At 41.9% G+C, this 26,354-nt stretch overlaps 4 protein-coding genes across 4 annotated transcripts in view; 2 read left to right on the plus strand and 2 right to left on the minus strand.

The window, feature by feature from the left end:
* Positions 1-11,192: 11,192 nt before the first annotated feature.
* LOC135701579 (uncharacterized) lies at positions 11,193-13,467 on the minus strand. The gene is made up of 7 exons (XM_065222417.1): positions 13,300-13,467; positions 13,150-13,230; positions 12,640-13,094; positions 12,414-12,579; positions 12,161-12,348; positions 11,917-12,088; positions 11,193-11,815 (listed from the first exon to the last, which is right to left on the minus strand). Exons 1-7 carry the CDS (start codon positions 13,358-13,360, stop codon positions 11,358-11,360), a joined length of 1,581 nt encoding a protein of 526 aa, XP_065078489.1. The 5' UTR covers positions 13,361-13,467; the 3' UTR covers positions 11,193-11,357.
* A 1,629-nt stretch (positions 13,468-15,096) lies between these two features.
* LOC135701594 (SREBP regulating gene protein) lies at positions 15,097-21,727 on the plus strand. Its single transcript, XM_065222438.1, has 3 exons — positions 15,097-15,337; positions 20,990-21,307; positions 21,371-21,727. Exons 1-3 carry the CDS (start codon positions 15,236-15,238, stop codon positions 21,635-21,637), a joined length of 687 nt encoding a protein of 228 aa, XP_065078510.1. The 5' UTR covers positions 15,097-15,235; the 3' UTR covers positions 21,638-21,727.
* LOC135701593 (probable isoaspartyl peptidase/L-asparaginase GA20639) lies at positions 21,712-22,966 on the minus strand. The gene is made up of 2 exons (XM_065222436.1): positions 22,515-22,966; positions 21,712-22,458 (listed from the first exon to the last, which is right to left on the minus strand). Exons 1-2 carry the CDS (start codon positions 22,902-22,904, stop codon positions 21,874-21,876), a joined length of 975 nt encoding a protein of 324 aa, XP_065078508.1. The 5' UTR covers positions 22,905-22,966; the 3' UTR covers positions 21,712-21,873.
* The window catches only part of LOC135701595 (scoloptoxin SSD14-like), a 110,201-nt gene continuing 105,615 nt past the window's right edge, over positions 21,769-26,354 (plus strand). Inside the window, exon 1 of the mRNA XM_065222439.1 lies at positions 21,769-21,851. Coding sequence (XP_065078511.1) covers positions 21,769-21,851 — 83 coding nt within the window. The remainder of the gene's footprint in view (positions 21,852-26,354) is intronic.

A 26,354-nucleotide genomic window follows, 5' to 3' on the forward strand; every position in this document is an offset into this window, starting at 1 on the left:
ATCGATCGTAATCACGGCGCAGTATCGATTTCCTCTCCGCTTCTGTTTGGAAGCTTTCTCGGCTCTGTCAATCACTGTCCGAATTGCATCCACCGTCGATCTCCCTTTCCGGAATCCAAACTGTCTCTCCGACAATCCGTGTTCACTCTCCGTGCATTTCGTCAGCCTGTTGAGGATGATCCTCTCTAAGAGCTTTCCTACAGTATCCAGCAAGCATATTGGCCTATACGATGCAGGATCCCCCGGCGGTTTTCCGGGCTTCGGCAACAGCACAAGCTTTTGTACCTTCCACCTATCAGGGAACTGACCATCGTCCAGACATTTCTGCAGCACCATCCTGAACATGTCCGGGAACGTCTGGATCGCCGCCTTCAACGCCACGTTGGGAATTCCATCCGGGCCGGGAGCTTTATTCGCTTTCAACCCTTTCGCTGCTGCTATGAGTTCCTCGTTGGAGACTTGTTCAACGTTGTCTTCATCTACCTCGCCATATGGTGTAGGTGGCCAGTTCGTTGGGTCATGCTGTGGGAAAAGTCCCTCCACGATGACTTTCAGCTTGTTGTGACACATTTCAACCGGCATCGTTGGGCCTCTGATCTTCGCCATTGCAACTCGGTATGCGTTGCCCCAGGGGTTGGCATCGGCATCGCGGCACAACTCCTTGAAACTATTTGACTTGCTCAGCTTTATCTTTCGTTTCAGTGCAGCCCTGGCCTCTCGGAACACCACCCTGCGCTCCTCTCTGTCTGCTTCTGTTCTTGCTCTCTGAGCACGCCTTCTGGCTAGAAGACAAGTAGCACGGAGGGTGCTAATTTCCTCGTTCCACCAGTAGGCTGGACGCCGCCTGTTCGTTGGCTCCAGTTTTCTCGGCATAGTTGTGTCACATGCCCTTGCTAATAATTCGGTCAACTCATTCGCGCTTAGGCCCGGGACGCTGTTGTCTACCCTTAGAGCTTCGATGAAGAGATCCTTATTGAATGCCTTCGTCTTCCACTTCCGCTCGCTTACTTTCGTCCTCCGCATTTCCACCGGTGTTCGTTCGCCGATACTGTACCGGATCGCCTGATGGTCACTATGGGTGTACTCCTCGCACACTGTCCAGTTCATATTTGCCATTAGCGACGTACTGCAGAAAGTAACGTCGATAATGGATTACCTACCATCTTTGCGGAAGGTGCTGATGGTTCCTTCGTTGGCCAGACTGACGTTCAACTTTGCCAGAGCTTCCAGCAGGCGTTGGTACATCTGCTCCCCCAATCCACTGCCCAAGCATTGAAGTCTCCTGCGATGACGACTGGTCTCCGTCCAATGAGCTCTTCGGTGAGCCCATCTAGCATCTGGTGGAACTGCTCAATTGTCCATCTCGGGGGTGCGTAGCAACTACATACAAAGATTCCATTGATTTTGGCGATCACGAAACCTTCATATGAGCCTCGATATGAGCTTGCCACCACTTGTTGTATGGGATACCTGCCCATGACTTGTATGGCCGCCATTCCTGCTCTATCCGCCACCCAGTTACCATTATCGAGAGGGACTCGGTATGGCTCTGCAATGATTGCAACGTCGCACTTTGTTTCCGTTGTTGACTGCCACAACAGTTGCTGTGCTGTGTTACAATGATTGAGATTTATTTGGGTTACCTTCATTATTGCTGGCCCACCATCGCCTTCTTGAACTCAGGGCACCTGAAACTTCCCGTCACATGGCCATTTCCGTCCTCCTTTTTGCAGAGCATGCACCTCGGTTGCTTTGTACAGTCTTTTGCAACGTGCCCCTTCTCTCCGCATTTCCTGCACAGATCAGATCTGTCAGGGCCTTTGCAGTGTCTCGCCTGGTGACCGAAGCCCATGCATTTGTAGCATCTCTCCATTTTCTTAGATACCCGAGGAATAGCTTTCAACGGGCACAGTGACCACCCAACCTTGATTCGGCCAGTCTTCAGCAGCTCGTTAGCTGCGTCCGAAGAAAGTCGTATCGACGCCGTCTGCGTGCCACCATACGCCTTTCTCAACCGAATTGCCATCGGTACGTCTCCCAGGTTGCATTGCACCTTCAGCGCACTTTTCAACTCGTCTTCTGTTGTGATCTCGTCCAGATCCCTGCACTCGACCACTGACTCCTGGGATAAGGCTCTTACGTTCGCCGTCTCGCCAAGAGATTTTTCGACGAGCTCCTTAAAAGCTGAGCTCTTAACCGTAGGGTCCCTTTTCAGCTCGAATAGCATCTCGCCTTTCTGGGTTCGCCTGGTTTTCACCACATTCTCGCCTAGTTGTTTCAACTCCGGATCCTCTCTCACTTTCGGGAGGAGTGCTGCGTAGGACGTTTTGTCCTTCGCCTCAACAACCAGAGCGTCACCCTTGCTTCTCTCCCTACGAGGCCTAGGCTTCTCCTTATTCTTCCTGTCTTCCTTCTTCTTCTCTTCCTTCTTCCTCGCTGCTTCTTCCTTCCTCCTCGCTTCCTCTTCCTTCTTCCTCACTTCATCTTCCTTCTGTTTTTTCTTCCTCTCCTTCTGGTTCTCGACTTTACGCCACGCACCATTTTCTCCCATCTCCTTGATGCCTTCCTCGTCGTCCCTGCGTTTTTTGGGCTCCTCCTCATCTCCTGGCGTGTCCCTATCTCTCTTTTCAGGACGTGGATTTGTGGGTCCCTTCGGAGTCACATGTGCTTTAGCCAGTCTTATGCTCTCCTTGGCCTCCAGCAGAGCCTTTTCGGCATTTTCGGCCCTTTTTCTCCACTCTTGACATTCCCGATCTGCCACTGTTATGCCGGATTTGATACCGGTCACAAGTTGCTTGATCTCTTTGTGTACGTTGTTTTTATCCTTCACGAACACATAGAGATCATCGATCTTCCTCCTGACCTCCGTCATTTTGGTTCTCCCGAGCTGCAGTTCTTGGGATTTGCTACTACTGGATATTGGTGTGAATATCTGGCTTAGCCCAACGCCTGGCTGCTCTTCTTGAAACTTACTGCTGCTGCTGGAACTCGCAGTGACCCCCAGGTTCGACACTGGTGATCTCTGCAATATCCCACTCCTTGCGAACACGTTTGCTCCTCCGTTTTCACTGTCTGGCGTATTGCCGTCGTTCTTCATATTTTTTTTTGGTTTTTTCATTTTCTTCATTTTTATTTTTTTCTCCAATTTTATCCATTCTGATGGGTCCCCTCTTCGGGCCGCTATCTCCACTCGTTGTATGTAGTGTCCTATCGTGATCCCATGGTTATCTATGCAAGCAGGGAGGCCATGCTAGGGTTGACACGGTCCTTCATGGGGGCCGTGTTCAGAGCCAGATCGGCGTAAGTCAGGAATGTTACATCTGAGCCTACTACTCACCAATCACCAATTGGTGACGAGTTTTGAACGTATCCGGAGGCCTGCCAAGGTTTTACCGGGACGGGGGCAGCCGCACTATTAGCCCACTCGCCATTTCAAGAAGGTGTCACCCTTCTTTACTTAGGGAGCAGAATAGCACGACTGTCAGCCCTGTAGCGTGGTATCCAATCCATTGTACCGTGTCGTGTCCATAGTTCCATGCCGTATCCAGTATGCCGTAATAAGGATCTTACTGGCGTCGATCCTAATGTGCCGGTTGGCACTCCTGCGGGTTGACGAAGCATTTCCTCTATCGCCGTGTTATGGTTACCGCGCCAGTGTTCGCGTCGCACCCCCTCACTTTGCTATTGTCAGAAGGACAACATTGCCCAGGCTACACCACGGGGAGGCGTGAGGTAGGAACTTGTGAGAACCAGAGCTAGGTTGTCAACTCACCATTTGTAGCCCTGTGTGGGTGTGTGTGTGTGTGTGTGTGTGTGTGTGTGTGTGTGTGTGTGGGTCTGTGTGTGGGTGTGTGTGTGTTTGTGTGTGTGTGTGTGTGTGCGTGTGTGTGTGTGTGTGTGTGTGTGTGTGTGTGTTTGTGTGTGTGTGTATGTCTGTGCGTGTGTGTGTGTGTATGTGTGTGTGTGTGTGTATATGTCTGTGCGTGTGTGTATGTGTGTATGTCTGTGCGTGTGTGAGTGTGTGTGTGTCTGTGCGTGTGTGTGTGTATGTCTGTGCGTGTGTGAGTGTGTGTGTGTGAGTGTGTGTGCTAAGGGCGAGCATATACTCTCGCACATCATCAAATCTAGGACATTCGAAGACCACGTGCGTTGGTGATTCTTCCACATTCCCACACTCCGGACAGAAGGGTGACGTTGGGCCTTATTACGGGTGTCACTACACGGTGATAAGGAAGTGATACTCGGAGCCTTATTACGGATGTCACTACACGGTGATAAGGAAGTTATACTCATAATAAGAGCCGTGATTGCCGTACAAATCAAATGAGCATCACTTCACCGTGACGACAAGTGACAAGGGGCATTATTGTGGGTGTCACTACACGGTGATAATGAAGTGATACTCAGAATAAGAGCCGTGATTGCCATACAAATCAAATGGTTATCACTTCACCGTGACGACAAGTGACAAGTTTTCACCGTGAAGTGACATCCGTAATAAGCCCCAAGTTTTCACCGTGAAGTGACATCCGTAATAAGCCCCGTTGTGTGTCCGAACCGATGCAGGTACTTCCTGAAGCAGCCATGACCAGACAGGAACTGCATCAAGTGGAAGTTGACTTCTCCATGCTTCCTATTCACCCAGGTCGAAAGCGTCGGTATTAGCCTGTGGCCCTTATTACCGATGTCACTTCACGGTGAAGTGATAACTTGTCACTCACGGTGAAGTGATTCCCATTTGATTTACACGGCAATCACTTCATCGTGAGTGACAACTGGTCACTTCACTTCGTTTTCACCGTGAAGTGACACCCGTAATAAGGGCCTGTGTGTCCATCTACCGTTCTCTGCTGCATCCCACTCCTGCTGCCACTTAGCCATAGACTCCGTTCTCACCATTTTTCGTACTCCTCTGGTTTCTCTCGTCATATAGCACTCGTAGTCCTCCGTCAAGGTGATGCCGATTGGGATCATACCGGCGATAAAGCATACTGCCTCCATCAAAATGGTTCTGTACGCACTCACGACTCGCATGGCCATGAGCCGGAACGTACTGCTGAATTTCCTTTGGTTCTGCTTCGTTTTCAGCGCTTCAATCCAGGCTAGACCTCCGTACCTTAGTATCGATGAGGACACACTAGCCAGAAGACGCCTCTTGCTGCTGCTTGGACCAGAATTGTTCGGCATGATTCTGGCTATTGCGTTGATGACCTTCGCCGCCTTCTCGCAAGCATATTCGACGTGGCTATTAAAGTTTAGCCGGTCGTCGATCATCACTCCCAGATACTTTAGCATGCGCTTCGAAACAATGGTGTGCTCTCCAACGGTGATTTCTGCCCGCTGCACTGCTTTGCAGTTACTGACCAACATCACTTCTGTTTTGTGGTGGGCTATCTGCAGCTTCGCTCCTTGCATCCAGTTACCAATCGTATCTATCGCCTCGGCCGCCAACATTTCCACTTCTTCCAGCATCTCACCGGTTACCGTCAAGACGACATCGTCCGCAAAGCCAACGATCTCAACTCCTTTGGGCAGTTTCAGCGTCAGCATGCCATTGTACATTTCGTTCCACAGCGTGGGACCTAGAATAGAGCCTTGTGGAACTCCCGCCGTGATTCTAAGCGATTTCTGCCCCGTGTCTGTCACGTAGACCAGGACCCGGTTCTGGAAGTAACTACTTAGAATCCTGCAGAGGTAGTCTGGAACCCTCATTCTATGGAGAGCCTTGGCGATGGCCTCCCTGCTGGCGCGATTGAATGCATTCTTCACATCAATCGTAATCACGGCGCAGTATCGATTGCCTCTCCGCTTCTGTTTGGAAGCTTTCTCGGCTCTGTCAATCACTGTCTGAATTGCATCCACCGGAATCCAAACTGTCTCTCAGACAATCCGTGTTCACTCTCCGTGCATTTCGTCAGCCTGTTGAGGATGATCCTCCCCCTTATTCTCCGCCGCGAGTGAGGTGAGGTGACTCGCTGTCACTAGTGAGGTGACAAAAGTCACCGCGAGTGAGGTGACTCTCCGTGCAAATCAAATGGAGAGTCACCTCACTAGTGACAGCGAGTCGCCTCACCTCACTCGCGGCGCAGAATAAAGGGGCCCCTCCAAGAGCTTTCCTACAGTATCCAGCAAGCATATTGGCCTATACGATGCAGGATCCCCCGGCGGTTTTCCGGGCTTCGGCAACAGCACAAGCTTTTGTACCTTCCACCTATCAGGGAACTGACCCTCGTCCAAACATTTCTGCAGCACCATCCTGAACATGTCCGGGAACGTCTGGATCGTCGCCTTCAACGCCACGTTGGGAATTCCATCCGGGCCGGGAGCTTTATTAGCTTTCAACCCTTTCGCTGCTGCTATGAGTTCCTCGTTGGAGACTTGTTCAACGTTGTCTTCATCTACCTCGCCATATGGTGTAGGTGGCCAGTTCGTTGGGTCATGCTGTGGGAAAAGTCTCTCCACGATGGGGCTTATTACGGATGTCACTTCACGGTGAAAACTTGCCACTTGTCGTCACGGTGAAGTGATTCCCATTTTATTTGTACAGCATACATGGCTCTTATTCCGAATATCACTTCCTCTCCCTAATAAAGATAAATAATAATAATAATAATATCACTTCCTTTTCACCGTGTAGTGACACCCGTAATAAGGTCCGATGACTTTCAGCTTGTTGGGGCACATTTCAACCGGCATTGTTGGACATCTGATCTTCGCCATCGCGACTCGGTATGCGTTGCCCCAGGGGTTGGCATCGGCGTTGCAGCACAGCTCCTTGAAACTATTTGACTTGCTCAGCTTTATCTTTCGTTTCATTGCAGCCCTGGCCTCTCGTAACACCACCCTGCGTTCCTCTCTGTCTGCTTCTGTTCTTGCTCTCTGAGCACCCCTTCTGGCTAGAAGACAAGTAGCACGGAGGGTGCTAATTTCCTCGTTCCACCAGTAAGCTGGACGCCGCCTGTTCGTTGGCTCCAGTTTTCTCGGCATAGTTGTGTCACATGTCCTTGCTAATGATTCGATCAACTCGTTCGCGCTTAGGCCCGGGACGCTACTGTCTACCCTTAGAGCTTAGATGAAGAGATCCTTATTGAATGCCTTCGTCTTCCACTTCCGCTCGCTTACTTTCGCCCTCCGCTTTTTCACCAGTGTCCGTTCGCCGATACTGTATCGGTACGCCTGATGGTCACTATGGGTGTACTCTTCGCATACTCTCCAGTTCATATTTGCCATTAGCGACGTAGTGCAGAAAGTGACGTCGATAATGGATTCCCTACCATCTTTGCGGAAGATGCTGATGGTTCCTAAGTTGGCCAGACTGACGTTCAACTTTGCCAGAGCTTCCAGCAGGCTATACCCTCTTGCGTTGGTACATCTGCTCTGCTCAAGCATTGAAATCTCCTGCGATGACGACTGGTCTCCGTCCAATGAGCTCTCCGGTGAGCCCATCTAGCATCTGGTGAAACTGCTCAATTGTCCATCTCGGGGGTGCGTAGCAACTACATACATAGATTCCATTGATTTTGACGATCACGAAACCTTCGTATAAGCTTGCCACCACTTGTTGAATGGGATATCTGCCCATGACTTGTATGGCCGCCATTCCTGCTATATCCGCCACCCAGTTAGCATTATCGAGAGGGACTCGATATGGCTCTGCAATGATTGCAAAGTGTGTGTGTGTGTGTGTGTGTGTGTGTGTGTGTGTGTGTGTGTGTGTGTGTGTGTGTGTGTGTGTGTGTGTGTGTGTGCGCGTGTGCGTGTGCGTGTGTGTGTGTCTGTGTGTGTGTATGTGTGTGTGTGTGGGTGTGTGTGTTTGTGTGTGTGTCAGTGTGTGTGTGTGCGTGTGAGTGTGTGTGTGTGTGTGTATCGTGACGATAAGTGACAAGTGTTCACCGTGAAGTGACATCCGTAATAAGCCCCATGCTTCGGGTGCGTATCGCTTGCCACAATCCTTGATGAGCCATATGGAAATTTTTGGTCCCGTTTGAACATTAGGTAACGTTACGGTGACTAGGTTGATAACGTCCCAATTAATCACAATGTGGAAAAGGCCCCGATGCACTGAAGGTCCTTCAGACACGTTGAGTTTCGCTCGAGGTGGACCAAATACAGCTGGTAACGGTACTTACGGGAGGTGTTGTGCCGATTCCTTTTGAAGACTCGGTTCGGCTTTAGAGTCCACGGGGGACTGTTGAGGATCATCCTAAGGATCTCATTCTGGATCCTTTGGAGTTTAGGGTGATGGCACTTACCGTGTGATTGCCGTACAAATCAAATGAGAATCACTTCACCGTGACGACAAGTGACAAGTTTTCACCGTGAAGTGACATCCGTAATAAGCCCCGGCGTCTTTTTCGCTCATCAAGCAACCAGATTTAAATAAAATGCTCCATTTTCAAAATAAAAGTATTTTGAGATTGCACTCGTATACCTCCCGTGGAAAATTTTGAAATCATCATCACTTTCATAGTTTTCTATTCTCCACGAGTGCCCACTTTGATTTGCCAATTTCGTCTGACCAGAGTACACTGAAAATAACTTTGTTGTCAAAATTACCATATTAGAGGTTTGAATTGACTATCTAGCATCAACGATTTTGAACTGAAAATACTGCACATTCATGATAACCATGATTGTAGTATTTTCTACTGCAACAATAATCGTTTGGTTAATAGTAATTTTAACTTTATTGTTGTAAATAAAACTATGTTATATACCATATGTATTGTTATATTAACTACATTTTCACGGTTATTATAACAACATATCTTTTAAATCTACTATGAGAAATTTACCATGGCATAGTAAGTTGTACCACTTTTAGTATTACTTTTCGAGAATAATTTCAAATGATGAAAATGTTTTTTTGTAGAAGTATTGCCTTTTATTATTTTTTTTCTCACTTTTTAAGTTAAGCTAAATACAAATGCTCATACAAAGTACTTCTTCAACCTTATAAACTTATTTTCGCCTACCGTAGAAAGGTGAATTGCTGGACCATCCAAATTATCAGCGTTAATTAGTACAAATTTTTCTTTGGAATTGCCAACTACAAATGCAGCAAAGTGGTTCGAGTATTCCACAACTTCCCATTCTTGGCAAACAATGAACAGTTCTTCGTTACTTATCAATAAATCTTGAATCTCATACAACTCCAAATGTTACATGTTGATTGAAGATCGTGTCACAAAGTAACCTTTTTTGTAATCTACGCGTCTGTATTGGACTCTACTGACTGCTCTAAAAGATAATGTTAGTTGTGTACTATTAACGTCTAACAATGGAAAGTAAGACATATCGATGAGTTTAATGTTAACTGGATTCTTGAAATCAAGTTTATGTTCAAAAAAATAAGATCGGTTTAAATTTTCGTAGAAGATAAGTTTTGCTTTTGTACAGAGAGTTAAGCAGATATTTTTTCGCGAAGTGATATTTCTACAGTACTGTTTAAAAACTTGATGAAATGCTTCAAACCGAAAACTCCAGGTATATCTAGGTGGACCAACTGCATTGATAGTTTCAACATAGTGAAGTAAAATATGATATTTTGGTTTTAGCTTTTCTTTTAACAGTTTTTTGTAGAGTGTATGATGAAGTACTGTTTGCTCTTCTAATGTTTTCAATAATTCATTATTAAATGCTGGGAGTAATATTAAATCAGTCAACTCAACTAACGTTAAAACGAAATTCCATGCTTCATTATTTTCTGGAAATAAATCTTCAAACAGTAGCGGAAAATAATGAATGAACAATGAACATTTCCCTGGCAGTCATTTTAAATGACGTGGAGTTTATCTGTTCTCGTGTGATTTTTCGAAACAAATTTCTTTTTTCTGTGACACCGTAATTGAACATTTGGATTCTATAGTTGATAACCTTAAGTGAAATGTTCAAATCTTGAATCATGTATCTGAGAACAAGTGATAAATCATAGCTACAAATTCCATGCGAGTACAAGTCATGCATTGGATCTACTACTGAATGATCAGCAACGTGATAACACTGTAATCTGTTGAATGCCGATTCTTCTTTGATGCCTGTCTCCTTAAAATCCTTAGGTAGGTCTAATGTATAGTTCTCTTTAGTTCGACGTAAGTTTGGATCCAAATGCACCAGTTCCTGTGCGTTGTACTTGCTCATTTTACAAAATCGGCAATATAGCAATGCACTGAAAGATGAACTGTAACCCATCAGTGTGTTCATTCCTAGATTATCTCCAAGAATACATGCTAGAACAAAATGTACTTTAATATTTTCTTCTCCGATTTTCAGAACAATTCCATTTTTTTCTATATCGATTAGAATATCAATGAGGTCTTTCAATGCCACTGATGGACCATGTTCTGATACATCGCTAGCCTTAATAAACCCAGCTACAAACATATTCTCTAATCGCCCCAGGTAATGTGACGGAATCGTTGGGAAATGGTAATATATATCCCACACTTTGTGTGTTCCTGAATGTGCTCCTATCGCGTCATTCATTTCAGCTTCATCACTGAACATGAAATAAGGTACAACGTGCATGCTTTTGAAACAGTTTTTCGCTGATTGCCACAATGTACCATGCACAACGTTTGTAATAGCATTAGTTTGCTCTAACTGCTGCATATTAAGAATTGTTTCTTGAAATATTGTCCCTGATTCAAAATATTGCTTGATTTGATGCTTTAATGGCATTAGGCAACCTTTGGAGACAACGTTATTTGTTTCATTTTTAAACTCGACTATTTGCACTTTTTCATCAACACCTAGATTTTTCATCTGAGTTACAAATTTCTGTTCTGTAGATATGAACTTCCAAGGATCAGTAATATCATTTATCAAACGCTGATATTCTCTATTTTCTGGTAAGGACGCTATCTTCATAAAAGCATCACAAATCGGTTTAACTATGTCTTCTGTTATACTTCGCTGGAGATCAATAACATCTTTTCTTGTAAAATTTGTCTTACTATACAGATGTTGCGAAAAATTTAAAAAAGATTCCCTCAAACTGTTTCTTAAATCTAAGATTTCTTCTTCTGTCTTCGGTTTCTCTTTTTTGTCCTCTTTATATTCGTTGTTTCGGTCTGGTGGTTGATGTCCACTTGGCTGGCCGTGCAATGTTGGTATAAACGATGGGTCGGAATAATCGATTTCTGTCGTATTGACGTGAACTATTGATTTGACATTTTTCGTCTTGAAAAGTGCAGCATGCGTTACATGCCTTTTATATCGCCTTATATCTGGAAACGAAATGGTTGGTGTACATGTCGTACACTTATAGGAAAAGGTAGATGGCGTTCCATGGAAGGTAGTTAGGTGATCCAAAAGATTTTGTTGGGTTGAACATGACTCCGTGCACAGAAAGCAGTTCATTGTTCGTGGCTTTCCAGATGTGTAATCAACTGCAATATTTGGGTATTTCTTGATTTGTTGTTGTACTCAATATTATAAAAATATCTGCTGATTAATGCCCAGAACAGCTCACAGCTCTCCGGAAATTGCAGATCTAAGGTGAATTTGAGCTTCACTACAACGTCCAGGCAACGTACAAGGGACGGCAGCTTGTACAGCAGCTTGTTCGTAACAACGTAGAAACACTCAAGATGATTGGTTGTGCCAATTGCATAAACTCTCGGCGAGAATGGTATGCCAGCCGTTTCATATTCCTCTCGAAGTGAGTCCAACGATTCTGCGAAATCCTCTTGTGTTTCACAAACAAAGCAGGTATCAAGCTGAGCCTGCAGTATCGTGGGCAGTTTCTTAGCAGATGTTCTTACAGGCTTGATAACGCCATGAAAAACAGAGCATAGGACAAAATCTCGCGTATCTAGAATAGAAATAGATATATAAGAAAAGCTTTATTGTAGATACGTACGTAAAATTGGTTCATACTAAGAGATTGTATGAATTATTCATTGCATTAATTACCTTGTGTAAAGTTTGCTCCTTCCAATAAGCTCAGCAAATGAAGCGAATAGTGGTCTCTGAGGTTGTTAGACAAAATATATTCATTGAAGTTTGTGCAAAACCATTCCCATTTATTGAATAATTTACACTGTTCGTCCGACTTTTCATAGAGAAAATTGAAGTCTACGTCAACCTGAAAAAAAATGGTATTTCTAATTTATAAGCAACATTGAAGGTAACAAAAACTATTAAATCAAATAACTACCAGCAAGTATCCGTTTTCATCAAGGTATCGAGGCCACTCAGTAAGAACCGTTATTTTATTTATGTCTCTATCTTGGTGAATGCTTCTAAGCCTCAGGAGAATCGAGTCCTTCCACTGTTTCGAAAAAATATCACTTGTGGCAAAATTGTTGCGCAACCAAACTTTGATGGTATCCAAGCGATTGATCTCTGTAAGTGACATAAATATGTATGATAAGTTTAATGTTATCAATAAATTAAAAAAATTCAAATACCTTCTTGTGGAAGTTGCGCTGCAGCTTGTTTTTGTTCTGAGAAAAAAGTTGGTTTCCTGACATTGGGCAGAACAGATGTTTTTTTCCTTTTGTGGAACCGGTCATACAGCATCCCAGAGGGGTGCTTCTTGTTGGTAGAACTGTCACGTGGATTATAGTACGTTATCTGCAATGACAAAGAAGACATACTTTAACATAAAATCATGAAAACTTTTATTTCCCGTACGGTATTCTCGGCTGGAAATCGATCGGTTATCAATTCAGCAAATCGTGCCATATCCGGTAAAGAAAAGTATAGCTGATTTGCAATGTAGTAATCCACGATTGTGTGAGCCAGAAACTTTCGGTGAGTTTTATCTAGATGCTGGTGCAGCTGATGATACTTGGATACGATTTTCCCTTTCTCATTGCGCTCCAAAATTGTGTCCAATAGTGCCTTTGTTACCGTAGTTGGAATTAGTTTTCGATTAGTCGTTTCAGGTACACCTACTTGGCCATTACTCCTTTCAACTTCAACTGGCTCGATTTCCGCAACTGTCTTCTGGAAAAGCACACTTTCCTCCCAAAACAAAAGTTTTTGGCGAAGAGCGTATTTATGCCCTGTCCATTTCGCAACTGAGAAAACGTCATTTAACGCCTTCTCATCAAGTATCTTAAGATACTCTACTGTGTATCCATGAGCTGATATCAAGATGTCAGAAAATAGATATGATGAAAAAATAATTACACTACATACCGATCAAAATAGCATAAATAGCAGGATCCAGCCTCCAAAATTCAGTGATGAGTTGTCGAAGTCCGGGATTCTCGTCAGCTTCTACAAAAAAAAGAAGAAGAAAATAACAATATTCCGTAGGTTTTGGAGTTAACGGTTCTATTTACTTACCGTCAACGTATTCAGGATTGCACAACATATCGTCAACGATAATTTCTTCTTTAGAATCCATTAAATGTAATGTCCTTTAACAAAAATAATTTACACAACCGCGGAGAAAAAAACACGAGCGTCTCCCTAATAAAAAATAACCATAAACGAACGATAACCCAAATCATTGAACTATTCCACAAATGGTTTGGATGATACCCAGAACACGTCGTTAAGCAAATTAACCATACAATTTTTATTAGGGCTGTTCACGCCGAACAAGCTTGTTTATAAAATGGTGGTTTTAGCATGAGCAAACACTGAACGAAATTACTATGATCATGTTATTGTTTTTACTGCATAATCCCTTCAGTCGAATTTCGTTGGTAGGATGATGTTAATAATACCATGTTCGTGGTAAATTTGAGAACAACACTAGACTAACATTTGAAATGGGCGTAAGAGCCAAAATGTAAACAAACCATATTTTGCCACATATAGAGAGAATAGTTCACAAACTACTCGATAAACACGAAAATGTAGAAGAAAATATCACTTCAAATCATCAAAACCGTTTCTTCTTACATGGCGTATTTCCAACTTTCAACTCTATGATGCATCTGGTTGTTACGCCTTGCACCAGAACTACGAATTATATCGTTTTAATATGCCAAACGTATTGAGTCTGTAGTATCTAGTCACGCCCGATTCATTTGAAATGCATCCGATTGATAGTTCACGTGTAAACAACGAACAAAAAGAAGACCAAAAAATCTCCGGGCGTAATTCCACTCTCACAAAATTTGCGAACGAAGAACCAAGGCGGAACAACAAACAAAATATCCCGAGGGTGTACTTCCACGGCGTATCACCAGTGTTGGCAGTTCAAAGGGTGGATGATCCGGGTGGTAACAACATGTATGAAATTATCAGGGCGTATGATGTTTTCTTCTCGATTTCACGACAAAGAAAACTTTTTTTGAGTTTTTAGTGATGCATGATGATAGATTACACTATTAACTATATGTCAAGCTTATAAAATCATCCAGAAAATGGAAAGTCGTGAAATAGGATTAATTTTTAGGTCATCAAAATTCAGAAGCGATTTTCTCGATATGGTCATTTTGGAATTACGCCCTTTTCAAATGTTAGTCTAGAACAGTAATTAAAACCTACACAGTCTGCTAAAATAGAAAATTATCATTATTAATTTTACTATGTTAGGATACTACAAGAACATTATTTTTAAGCACAGATCATAGTCAAATTCACCATGGGTTTTTTTTCAGCGACATGTTAATTAGAACTATAATACAGTGATTATAATTGACAATGTAGTTATTTTGAGCGAAATTTAAAATAGTAAATTTAACCATCGTATTGTTGTCAATTTTGCAATGGTTTTAATTTCAGTGTACAATATTTTCTGCTGTGTAAATATTAATCGTATCATCGTATCTCAATTAGGCCTATTCTGCGCGGCGTGTGAGGTGACGTGACAGTGAAGTGATGGTGAAGTGACAATTGTCACCTCTGGTGAGGTGACTCTCCATTTGATTTGCACGAAGAGTCGCCTCACCCGCGGTGACAATTGTCACTTCACAAGTGGCAGCGTGTCACCTCACCTCACACGCCGCGCAGAATAGGCATAATGGCTAAGCAGCTACTTGCAAGTTATTTTAACTTGTACACAACATAACACTGTCACAGCCTACTGACAGTAGCTTCCACACAATTCTTGTTTTGTTTTGCTCAACCCCTTCGTTTTCAGTTGTTGACATTTTCTGAATCCTAAATGATAGGATAGGATTCATAATAAGATAACATAAAAAGTAGAAACACATACAAAAACTTTCTCAATGTGTTTATCGCAAATATTGCCCCAAAAATAAATCGTGCAAAGATAACAGGACAACCGCAAACCGAAAACTGAAGTAAGTGGCTCAGCGTACAGGAAATGTGGCATGTCGTGATTACTCGGTTCCTTCGTCGTAGGATTGTGCTGGCGGTCATCTTTTGCCTCTCGCTGACGTACTGTATGGTGCGATTGATCGGAAATGTAAGTATTGGTTTTCTTATTACTACACCTTTGAATCGGAAATTTGTTATTTAAGCAGAAGTAAGTACATTAACAGATGTAATTTACTGAGCGACTTACAGAAAGCTAATCAGTATGGAGGCCAATTTCAATCAATCTAAGTAGCTGACATATTGGAAACAATAGTTCCAATAACAGTATTAATGTCTTCTTCGTGTGTTGTAAAGAATCAATCTACACTGAATTTGGAATGTAAACAACAATTGGAAGCTTTGAATCCATAAACGATACATCATTGTCTGTAGATGTCTTCTTCTTCTTCTTCGCATTTCAAGCTTATTGCTTATGGCATATTAGCTTATTGCATGCTCTCAACTTAGTGTTCTAGATGCACTTCCACAGTTATTAATTGAGAGCTTTCGATGCCTGCCACCATTTTTGCATTTGTATAATTGTGTGGCAAGTACAATCATACTCTATGCCCAGGGAGTCGAGAAATTTTCCAACCCGAAAAATTCCTAGACCGGACCGGGAATCGAACCCAGTCACCTCCAGCATGGTCTTGCTTTGTAGCTGCGCCTTTACCGACTGAGCTAAGGGAGGCTGTAGATGTCCCGGAATCAAATTGAACCCGTGCGAACCCGCACTTTTTGTCAGTGCGGACCAAGTCCCGAACCAGGTTTCCAAAACCACAATCAAACTGACGTTTGGCACAAAAGCAAGCAGACCCTATCATGATACCCGATCCAGTCTAGAACTGAATCAAAAATAAATTATTATTTTTGCTCTAGCTTGCACAAATGTACTAGAAATAATAATCTATTCAGCGCTGTTATCGATAATGTTTGTGAACGGCTCTGAAACACATTTCACATATAAGGGAGAACAGCCCATAATGCACCCCTGGGGTAAAATGCCCACTTATAGAAAAACAGCGATAACTTTTCCTCAGATGCATTTTTCGGGTAACGGTTTGTGATTGTTTTCAACTGGAGGTTTAACAAATAATTCTTGATCATAAAATCATGTATTGACCTACTGATTCCTTAAAAAAATTGCATTTTGTGCAAAACAGGACACAGTTGTTTAAATCATCGACTGTAAATTAAGCTTTTATCATCATGTATCACAAAAAAAAAATTAAAAAATTTACGTTTCGTATATTTTTTAGATATTTTACTTGATGAATCACAGTTTAACATTCAATTGAGATTTTGAGACCTTATTTCTGATGTAACATAAAGAAATACTTTGACTATATGTTTTTAGTATTACTTCTACGTGAAGTCAACGATTTACATAGTTGAAGATGCTAATTTCAAATAACAGACTGTAGTGGTAATTTTTATACGATAGATGGAGTAGATGAAAGCATAGAGTTGATAGTTCCGTTAGAGTACGGCAGTGTGAAGATTGTATATAGATATTAGAATAGCGAACTAGGACAACTTTTAAGGAAGGTACAAATCGGTTTTTTCATCTCTCTTTACCAAACTCCCCCTTTGGAGAGGGATGGTGAGGGGTGTCCCCCCCCCCGCCACCACTACCACTACAGTCTGTTATTTGAAATTAGCATCTTCAACTATAAAGAAATAATCATTTGAAATACCGCATCTCTTTGCATTATCTACTTGCAGGGGTTATAGTTTGTTTACCATGGGGTGCATTTTACCCCAATGTTGTGGTGCGTTTTGGCCATTGTTGTCGTGCGTCTTGTCCCAATGTTGTGATGCATATTGCATCATGAATCAGGCGTTTTGCACCGCTATCATTTTGGAAGCTATTTAAAAAATACCTTGAAAGTCATGGAAATTCATCCTTTTGTAGTTCTAAATCACTCGATCTTTGTAGAAAACATGGTAATGAACCAAACGCCATTACTTTCTTCTTGATTTTAGCTTCCATTCGCCAGCCATTGACGATTTTGCTTAAAGGGTGCGTTTTGCACCATCCTACCCTAAATCATGTAGGGCGTAGCTACACACCAAATTTAAGTTTTCATTCAGGCCTATTCTGCGCGGCGTGTGAGATGAGGTGACACGCTCTCACTTGTGAAGTGAAAATTGACACCCGTAATAAGGCCCAAGGGTCCTCGGGTGAGGTGACTCTCCGTACAAATCAAATGGAGAGTCACCTTACCCGAGGTGACAATTGTCACTTCACCATCACTTCACCTCATACGCCGTGCAGAATAGCCCTGGACCCTTATTACCGATGTCACTTCACGGGGAAGTGACAACTTAGCACTCACGGTCAAGTGATTCCCATTTGATTTACACGGCAATCACTTCACCGCGAGTGACAACTGATCACTTTACTTCGTTTTCACCGTGAAGTGACACCCGTAATAAGGGCCCTGATTATCAGTAAAACGAATTGCTGGATCATGATCAGCAATCCAATGCTTTACTGAAAAACAGCAAACGATATTTTTAACATAAACTAACACCCAGTCAAACACAGTCGCAAGTATTTTTGAATTCGTATATAGCTTTCGAAATTACCCCGGGGTCTTGTTTTTATTTTTTTCAAAACATGGATCTTGAACTGATTTTATGAAATATGTCTACTCGGCACTCGGCGAAAGTAAAATTTATTTAAAATTTTCTTCAGATGTCAGGATATATTCTCTTGTTCCCTGTATTATCGATTTGATCGAAACGGATTTGCCATACAATTTTTGTTGTATGGAAAATCTGATTTGGGACTGTTTATTAGCTACGTTGACAGTTTTTTCGGACTTCCAGGTGTTTTATTAGCTGACACTCCAAGAATGTAATCAGCCAGCGAAATACGATGAACCTCTGACCGCTAAAGCTGGACTGACTCACTTCTAGTTTAAGTTGCAGCAGCATCATTCCGCCCCTAGACATGTTAACCTGAATTCCCAAATAAAAATCATTAAACATTCGAATAATCTTATTTATTATTTTTCACTAATTTTGTTTTTATCAAAATACTGAAAAACTCAGCAAAAAATGTAATAAATAAATACTGAAAAGACAGCAATTATTTTAATGACTAAAGGCCTGTATGGAGATCGAAGCGAAGTGAAAATCTCAAACAAAATATTACATTTTTCACTTCGTTTGGAACTGTAAACAGATACGATCCAGCGAAATCGAATTTTGTTGATCGCATATTTTTAGCTCCGTCGACCACTACCTTGTCATGGATCCCCGGGCGACATCCGGGGGAATTGTGAAGCATACAATCTTGCGGCTACGGGCCGATCTGGAAGGCTCGCTACTAAAACCGTTCCAGGATCTGATATCAAGACTTGGATGAAGTTCAAACTTCGGAATGCCTGGGCCAGCAAAAGGGAACCGTTCCTTCGTAAATCCTCCGTAAAATCAAAGGGGGAATCACCAAGTGACAAGATTCCCCAAACCGCCATGATCAACTGAATCTTTCTCGTCTCCACTCAGGACATACTCGGACGACCCACTATATGGGAAGTGCAACTTCGTTCCGAAAACACTGTGATATTTGCAACACAACGATGACGGTAGAGCACCTCTTAGTGAATTGCCCAGGTTTCCAGGGAATTATGGATCTTTATGGGATCCCGACGAACATTGGAAACGCCTTGGCCAATGACCTTTCAACCGAACCAACTGTTATATCTAGATAGAGCTGGAATTTTGTAAACAATGACTTCTTTTGATGATAAGACTTTCCCTATGCGATGGTTATGTTGGTCTGCGTGGGCGTGCCTTGAATTCCTAGAAATCATCGATAGAAGTTATTGTTTACAAAAGCTGTTACGCCCTAATTCCAGCTCCATCTAGATATGTTCCATCAAGGACGCCAACATGTAAAAGAACATCTGACCTAGCTCACTGACAAGAACCAACCATAACCGACCCACTGCATCGAACCAGGACCAACCTCTATAACAGACTCTGAATACACCACCATAACAATTAGTCGACCAAATGCACCAAACCAGGAACATCTACTAACTACGAAAGCACCTCGACAGCCAACTCTGATAACAAATACTATAAATACTAAATAGGTTTCTTCTGGACTGTCCACTCCTCTTAATTAGTGGGTTCCTTCTGGATACCCCACCTCATTAACTCTATAACTAGGGGGTCCTTTCTGGCTCCCCACCGCTATTTAAAACTCTGTCACTGGGGTCACTGGATTCCCCAATATTCGTCAAGAGATGAACCAACCTCTGGCTGAAAGGCTCGCTAATAAAGATAACCTAACCTCTTACCAACCACATCTACCACAGGAACCAGTTCCAACCCGAGCTTATTGTCAGTGCGAACCTCTACCCGAGCCAGGTTACAAAAACAAACGTTTACACTGACGTTTGACAGACAACAAGCCAATCCATGTTGAACCTGAATCAAAAACAAATTCGCTATTAGTTTCAATTGAGTAAGGTGGTGGCCAGGGCAGACGCGATTCGCGACCAATTCGAAGCATATTGTTTATTATTATTTCTTGCGTGAGTCGCGTATCGCGTCTACTCTGGCCGCCATTTAAAGGTGTAGCTACACCGGAACTGATACACCTTACACCAATATTATTCAGCGTGTAGATATCTGGCGCACGCTTGTTTACAATCAAACGATGTTGAGCTGTCAATTGGCAAATCAAAGTTGGCACTCGTGGAGAATAGAAGAACTATGAAAGTGATGATGGTTTCAAAATTTTCCACGGGTAAGTATACGAGTGCAATCTTAAAATGCTTTTATTTTGAAAATTGAGCATTTCAGGCATAACATTTGATAACGGCACAAAAGCATTTGTAAACAAACTTTCTAAGGCCCTTTACACGCGAACCAAAGTACGCCCACGCAAACCAACAACATCATCGGACAGGAGCAACTATCTTCTTTCCGAAAATGATATTGGTTTGCGTGAGTGTACGTTGGTTCGCGTGTAAAGGGCCTTAGAATGTTTGTTTACAAATGCTTTTGTGCCGTTATCAAATGTTATGCCTGATTTTATTTAAATCTGGTTGCTGTTACAGTGGTAGAAAAGCTGAAGTCTATGTTTAAACCTTAAAATCTGAAAAGAAATTTTGTTTTCTGTATTATATATGTCTATTGAGTAGTTCTTAAGTTTTCTACTAACGTAGCACTAAACAGATTTAAATAAAATGCTCCATTCACAAAATAAAAGCATTTAAAGATTGCACTCTTATACTTCCCCGTGAATTTTGAAACCATCATCGCTTTCATAGTTCTTCTATTCTCCACGAGTGCCAACTTTGATTTGCCAATAACTCGTGCTTATACCACCGACGAACCGACATGCCACTGAAGCATTTCGTTTGTCCGCAATTCGATTTGTCAAATAAGCGATTCGTTCTATCAAACGGGCGATCAGATCTGTCAAACGAGGTGAGTCTCAAACCAAGTCAATATAAATTTTACGTGTGTTCGTGTCCTTGCTCACGATATGACGCGATCGTATGAGTAGATGGCGGTAGTGTTTAGCGTATTTTAAATATGGCGACTTGGGTAAGATTTTGAATGTGGCTTCTATGAGCTGTCACGTCGGTTCGTCGGTACTTATACTACACCGATTCTACACCGCATAATCGAAAACGACATTGGTTACATTTCAAATTACGGCACCTACGGAAACCTAGGTTAACAAAATTTACAGTCAATGAGTTAAGTAACAATAAATTTCTTAATATTCCAGAACGTTTCCCTCAACTTGGACGGTGACCTGTTCCAAACGGGTCTACAGAGAGAGAAACCCATCATCTGGACGAACTCGATCACGGAGGATCGCAACAGGTCCAACGATCTATCCACAAACTGCAGGAATTCAGTACAGGGAAAAGCGCTCATAGTAGACGATCGGGGATACGTTTGTGCAAGGTTCGAGCTACTGTGGACGGGATGTTGCAATGTAGAGGTTGACAGTACTAAACTGTTCCACTGTGACACTTGCCAGAACAGTGACTGCTGTGCAATTTATGAATATTGCGTTTCGTGTTGTATGCACCCTGATAAGGTTTGTTTGCTGGACAAAGCTAAAATTTTATTAGTTGACAACATAAATGTTTTGCATTTACAGAAGCCGTTACTGGAAAAAGTTTTAGCAAAAGCCACCGGACGACAAATCGCTGTTTATGCCACGGTAAATGACCAGTACGAGCTCTGTCTAACGAAATGTCGGACCAATTCGCATTCAGTACAGAACGAGAATAAATACCGTGATCCAAAGTTGAAGCATTGTTACGGTGAAACCGAAGAACAGCTCACTGCACCGAATAGCAAAAACAGTGCCAGTGGCGCAGTAGATACTAGTGACAACAATAATCCCCTAATAAATAGTGTGTAGAGAACTGGAAGAATGCTGATAAAGTGAGAGAAGCTCGTGCATTGTGATAAGAAAAAACGACGAATGAATCTGTATTGTATGTTCAAATAATTTTGTATTTGTGTATTTGATTGAATGCAAAGCATCCGAAAATGAATCGAAACCTCGAAAGGCAGTTTGAACACTTCAAATACAGACTAACAAGCACACATAAATACCACCGCCTGGATCAGCGGTAAGTTTGTTCCGTCTCTTTGTTACTCTTGTACAGTTTCTTCGTGGTGCTGGTTTTTCTCGATACCGTATTTAAGCTTTGTGCCCTTGATATACGCCCATGCCATGCGCTTTGAGGTGAACGAAACTCCTACCTGCCCCTTTGAGTCAATCGTTATGGCACCGGCAGTTCCCGTCAGTCTATCAGTCATTGCTTTACAGGAATTTTCCGTTGCTGTTTGAGCATCCTCACCGAGAAATTCTATTCTCTTTAGAATATCATGAGCTAAGCAATATTTCATTATGGTTTCACCGTGACCTGTGGTGGAAACACCTCCGACGCTATTGTCTGAATATGTACCCGCTCCAACCAGAGGCGTATCACCAACTCTACCCGGAAGCTTTCCCGTGATACCCCCCGTGGAAGTCGCTACTGCTATATTCCCACTGCTATCGATGGCAACGGCTCCCACTGTTCCAACTTCTGATTTGTTGTACTTATTGGCAGACCCGATTTCTGTTCGAGCAAATTGTATTTCACCTCTGTGTTGACCTTCTTTCCATTCTTCCAGAGCCTCTCGTGCATAATCGGTTACCAACTGTCCCGGAGGCTTCATAATCTCAAATCCCTGCAATTAACGATTTTTATATTGATTCACGAACATTGCAATACGAAACTTGATACCTCATCAGCAGCAAACTCCATCACACCATCCCCCGCAAGAAAATTATGCGGAGTCTTCATCATCCGTCTCGCCAAACTAATCGGGTGCATGATATCCTTGACCAACGAACAACACCCGGCCCGTAACGTTGCTCCATTCATGATGCTGGCTTCCATCTCGACGTTCCCCGCCGTAGTCAGAACTGATCCATATCCAGCATTAAAATACGGATCCAGCTCCATACTTCGGACGGCTTCCTCGACAGCATCCATAACGCAACTGGTTTCCTTGAGCTTGGCAAAACCCACTTTAGCTGCCAATTTCACTCCCACAAGTTTTCCTTCTACCCGTTCGACAGGAATGTCGCCGGCACCACCGTGAACCAACACTACCGGCTCTATTGCGGACATAGTATTTCAAATCTGTAAACTCACGTCTCGACTCTCCAGTGTCTTGTATCTCAATGCTGGAGGAATGCAGATTCACAACCACCATTCATTCATATATGTATACAGACGAGACGATGCACTGAAATCTTCAACGAAGGCTCGTGATTGGTTGCTGATAATGCTTTGCTTCAGTAAGAAGTTCATTTGAAGTTCATTTCAATTCTGATTCCATATAATTGCATACAAATAAAATTGCGTTCAACAATTAATTGCACGCAATGTGGGAAAACATAAAATTGCTTTCAAGCATAAATGTATCTAAATTAACGAACATTATTTTGATCCGTTCATCATACCTATAAAATAAAAGAAAACCAAGGGCCATAAATCGAAATAACTTTTCATACTAGCGGTTATATGACGCGGTTTCGACTTCCAGATTGAGACCCGTAGTCTAGTCAGTTGTTTTACCACTTCGCATATATATGGACCAGAATAAAAACAGAAGTCATATAATATTTAACCCGGATACGGTCACACAAAATTTAAATCGCTGAAAATCAGCAAAATTTTGCTGATTTTGAACTTGATGAAATATCAGCAAAATAAAGATGCTGTAACTTTCAGCAATTCAAACTTCTGTCAAAATAAAATCATTGTATGTACTGATTCTTCATTAAATCTGTTATTTTTTGCTGAAGCTGAAGTAAATGTTTTTTGACAGCACTTTGCTGGTTATCCAGCAATATTTTTGTTTTCCACTTTTGCTGAATTATCAATAATATATTATCCATTTGTTTTTGTTTTGATAAGTTGGGTAAATTAATGCAATTCCTACACTGTATTCAATGCATGATTTCTTTGAAGAATAATTTATTTTTTTTTAAATCACAGCATACAGTTGATTTAGTAACATCGTTTCACTGCACACCATGATCCCATTTATTATTGAGGTATTCAGGGTGAACATCTAGCAGCCAGTGTTTGCTAAAATTAAATGGAAAATGTTGCTTAATTGATAAAATGATAAATTTGATTAACTTACTTTATGATTTCTGGTCAATTCGACTAGGATGACACGATGAATTAAATAAAAACAACACTTCCATTCAAGAACATTAAACGCGGGAGTGTGATTCTCAAAAACGTCAAAAACAGATAACTGTTTTTACAGATCATAGCTAAGTAATAGCTAAGCATCCAGCAACACTTACTGGATTGCTGTATTATTCAGTAGGGTAGGATGGTGCAAAACGCACCGTTTAAGCAAAATCGTCAATTGCTGGTATATGGAAGGTAAAATCAAGAAGAAAGTAATGGTGTATGGTTCATTAGCATGTCCCTAATAAAAAATAACCATAAACGAACGATAATCCAAATGAGTCGAGTTTCTAACGCCTTTGGATACGGTTGTGTGTTAAGTTCGTTCTCTGTTTTGTGCGTGCATTCGCTTTCATAGTTTTCGGCTGCATTTGCCGGATTAGCGCTGGCACTCTGCCTCCCGGACGGTTATACGTGTGTGAGTGTTGGTTTCTCGCTTTCCGGGAAGTTTTAGAATCGAGAAAGAAAAGATGATTCATCATGTTTGCAAAATTGGCGTGGTTTGATTGTTTCTCCCGGACCAGAAATTTGTGGCATCGCGAGTGAAAATTTTAATTTCTGTTTATTTACGCGGTGATGAGAAGTGAGCTGATCTATTGGAAGGGTTTTGAGATGTGCATTGCTTTTGTGCACGGAGTGACTTGAAAAAGAAAAGTGAAGAAAAGTGATATTTGGTTGTTGTGTGGTTGGAGTGGAGGGAAAAAAAATATGCGTGGAAGCATCGGGAATGCGCTCCCGGGTGAAGTGATTTGGTGAGTACGTTCCAGTTGAAGATTGTTGACAAGTGTATTTGTGGTGATGCAAATTATGGTTTAGATGACGCATGGCTTCAAACATTTTGTGTATCCAAATAAAACATATTACATACTAAATACGCACAGGGCATCGTCTGCTGACCATTGCCGCGGGTATATCGTGGGAGTCCCAGGTACCCGGTTCAAGCTTTAGTTGGCGGCGGTGGCTCTTCTTGACCTTCTACCCCCTGAGTAGTTAGTGTGAATAAGGGCGTCTATGTGATGTTTTGCTGTACCTGTTGTGGACATCTAGTGCATCCTGTTCCCTTAACTTGTTGAGGACACCCTGTCTTGCCTCAAAAGTTACCCTTTTTGAAGTACTAGTCTTCACAACATAAAGGGCACCATTACGAAGCATGAGATTTGATCAAATTATTCGCAGTTCTACTTGTCCAACGCCCCCGGCTGGGTGAGGGATAGAGGATGACACACACACACACACATAAACGAACGATAATCCAAATCATAGAACTATTCCATTAATGGTTTGGATGATACCCAGAACACGTCGCAAATTAACCATATAATTTTTATTAGGGGTTTTCTACGAAGATCGTAAAATGCACCGCATGATAAACAAACCATAACCCCTGCAAGTGGATAATGCAAAGGGATGAGGTATTCCAAACGATTATTCCTTTATGTTACACCAGAAATAAGGGCTCAATAGAGTGTTTAACTGTGATTCATAAAATAAAACTTTTAAAAAATATACGAAAAGTGAATTCATTCATTTTTTTTTTTGCGATGTATGCTGTTAAAAGCTTAATTTGCAGTCGATGATTTTAACAACTGTGTCATATTTTGCACACAATGATATATTTTAAAGTAGGTCAATATATGATTTTATGATCAAGAATTATTTGTGAAACCTCCAGTTGAAAACAAACACAATCCATTAGCCGGAAAATGCATCTGAGGAAAAGTTATCGCTGTTTTTCTATAAGTGGGCATTTTACCCCAGGGGTGCATTATGGGCTGTTCTCCATTAGATGGTACCTAAGTATGCAATTAGGTAGACATTCAGTGGCTTGATTTTCAACGCTTGTTGTATAGAGACTTGTCCGTCTGATTGCAAAACAGTGAACTACAAAGTTTAAGGAAATTAATTGGGCGTTTCTTTAAAAATATTGTCAAGATTGGACACTCACGAATAACATCTCAAAAGGGTGAAAAATGCTCAAATTATGCGATAAATGAATTTTAACCTACGAGTATCTTGAAAATATCAACTTTGGGCAATTTAAGCCCTAAGAGATTTTTTGTTGTAAATTTATTGTGTGTTTAATAATAACACCATTTCAAATATATTCGATAACTGTAGATAGTATTTTGTAAAATAGCACTTTTTAAATCATTCATAACTTTCTTGTTTGTTTTTGAACTGCCCAGCACATTGTAAGTAGGTATCACTTAATCTAAACTGCAATGTAAATATTGATAAATAATTAAAAAAAAAAATGCAATTTGAGTTATTTAGTATAATTTTTTTTGTAGATAATAAAATATTTTTTTACATTGCATACTTTTTCTTGAAAGGCACAATACTTGTCCTCAACTTCGCCCAGGAAACCAT

The sequence above is a fragment of the Ochlerotatus camptorhynchus genome, unplaced genomic scaffold (genome assembly GCF_037179485.1).
Source record: "Ochlerotatus camptorhynchus isolate MF236.1 unplaced genomic scaffold, CSIRO-AGI_Acam_v1.1 ptg000169l, whole genome shotgun sequence".
Taxonomy (NCBI): Eukaryota; Metazoa; Arthropoda; class Insecta; order Diptera; family Culicidae; genus Ochlerotatus; species Ochlerotatus camptorhynchus.

What these genes read in the sequence shown, in the direction of transcription:
- LOC135701579 (XM_065222417.1), bottom strand. Translation starts at nt 13,360, where the DNA reads ATGGATTCTAAAGAAGAAATTATCGTTGACGATATGTTGTGCAATCCT. An exon ending in CAATCCTGAATACGTTGACG is followed by an intron (nt 13,231 to 13,299) that starts GTAAGTAAATAG and finishes TTTTTTTTGTAG; the next exon opens with AAGCTGACGAGAATCCCGGA. An exon ending in GATTTCCAGCCGAGAATACC is followed by an intron (nt 12,580 to 12,639) that starts GTACGGGAAATA and finishes TTGTCATTGCAG; the next exon opens with ATAACGTACTATAATCCACG.
- LOC135701594 (XM_065222438.1), top strand. Translation starts at nt 15,236, where the DNA reads ATGTGGCATGTCGTGATTACTCGGTTCCTTCGTCGTAGGATTGTGCTG. An exon ending in TGGTGCGATTGATCGGAAAT is followed by an intron (nt 15,338 to 20,989) that starts GTAAGTATTGGT and finishes TTAATATTCCAG; the next exon opens with AACGTTTCCCTCAACTTGGA. An exon ending in GTTGTATGCACCCTGATAAG is followed by an intron (nt 21,308 to 21,370) that starts GTTTGTTTGCTG and finishes TTGCATTTACAG; the next exon opens with AAGCCGTTACTGGAAAAAGT.
- LOC135701593 (XM_065222436.1), bottom strand. Translation starts at nt 22,904, where the DNA reads ATGTCCGCAATAGAGCCGGTAGTGTTGGTTCACGGTGGTGCCGGCGAC. An exon ending in TGGAGTTTGCTGCTGATGAG is followed by an intron (nt 22,459 to 22,514) that starts GTATCAAGTTTC and finishes CGTTAATTGCAG; the next exon opens with GGATTTGAGATTATGAAGCC.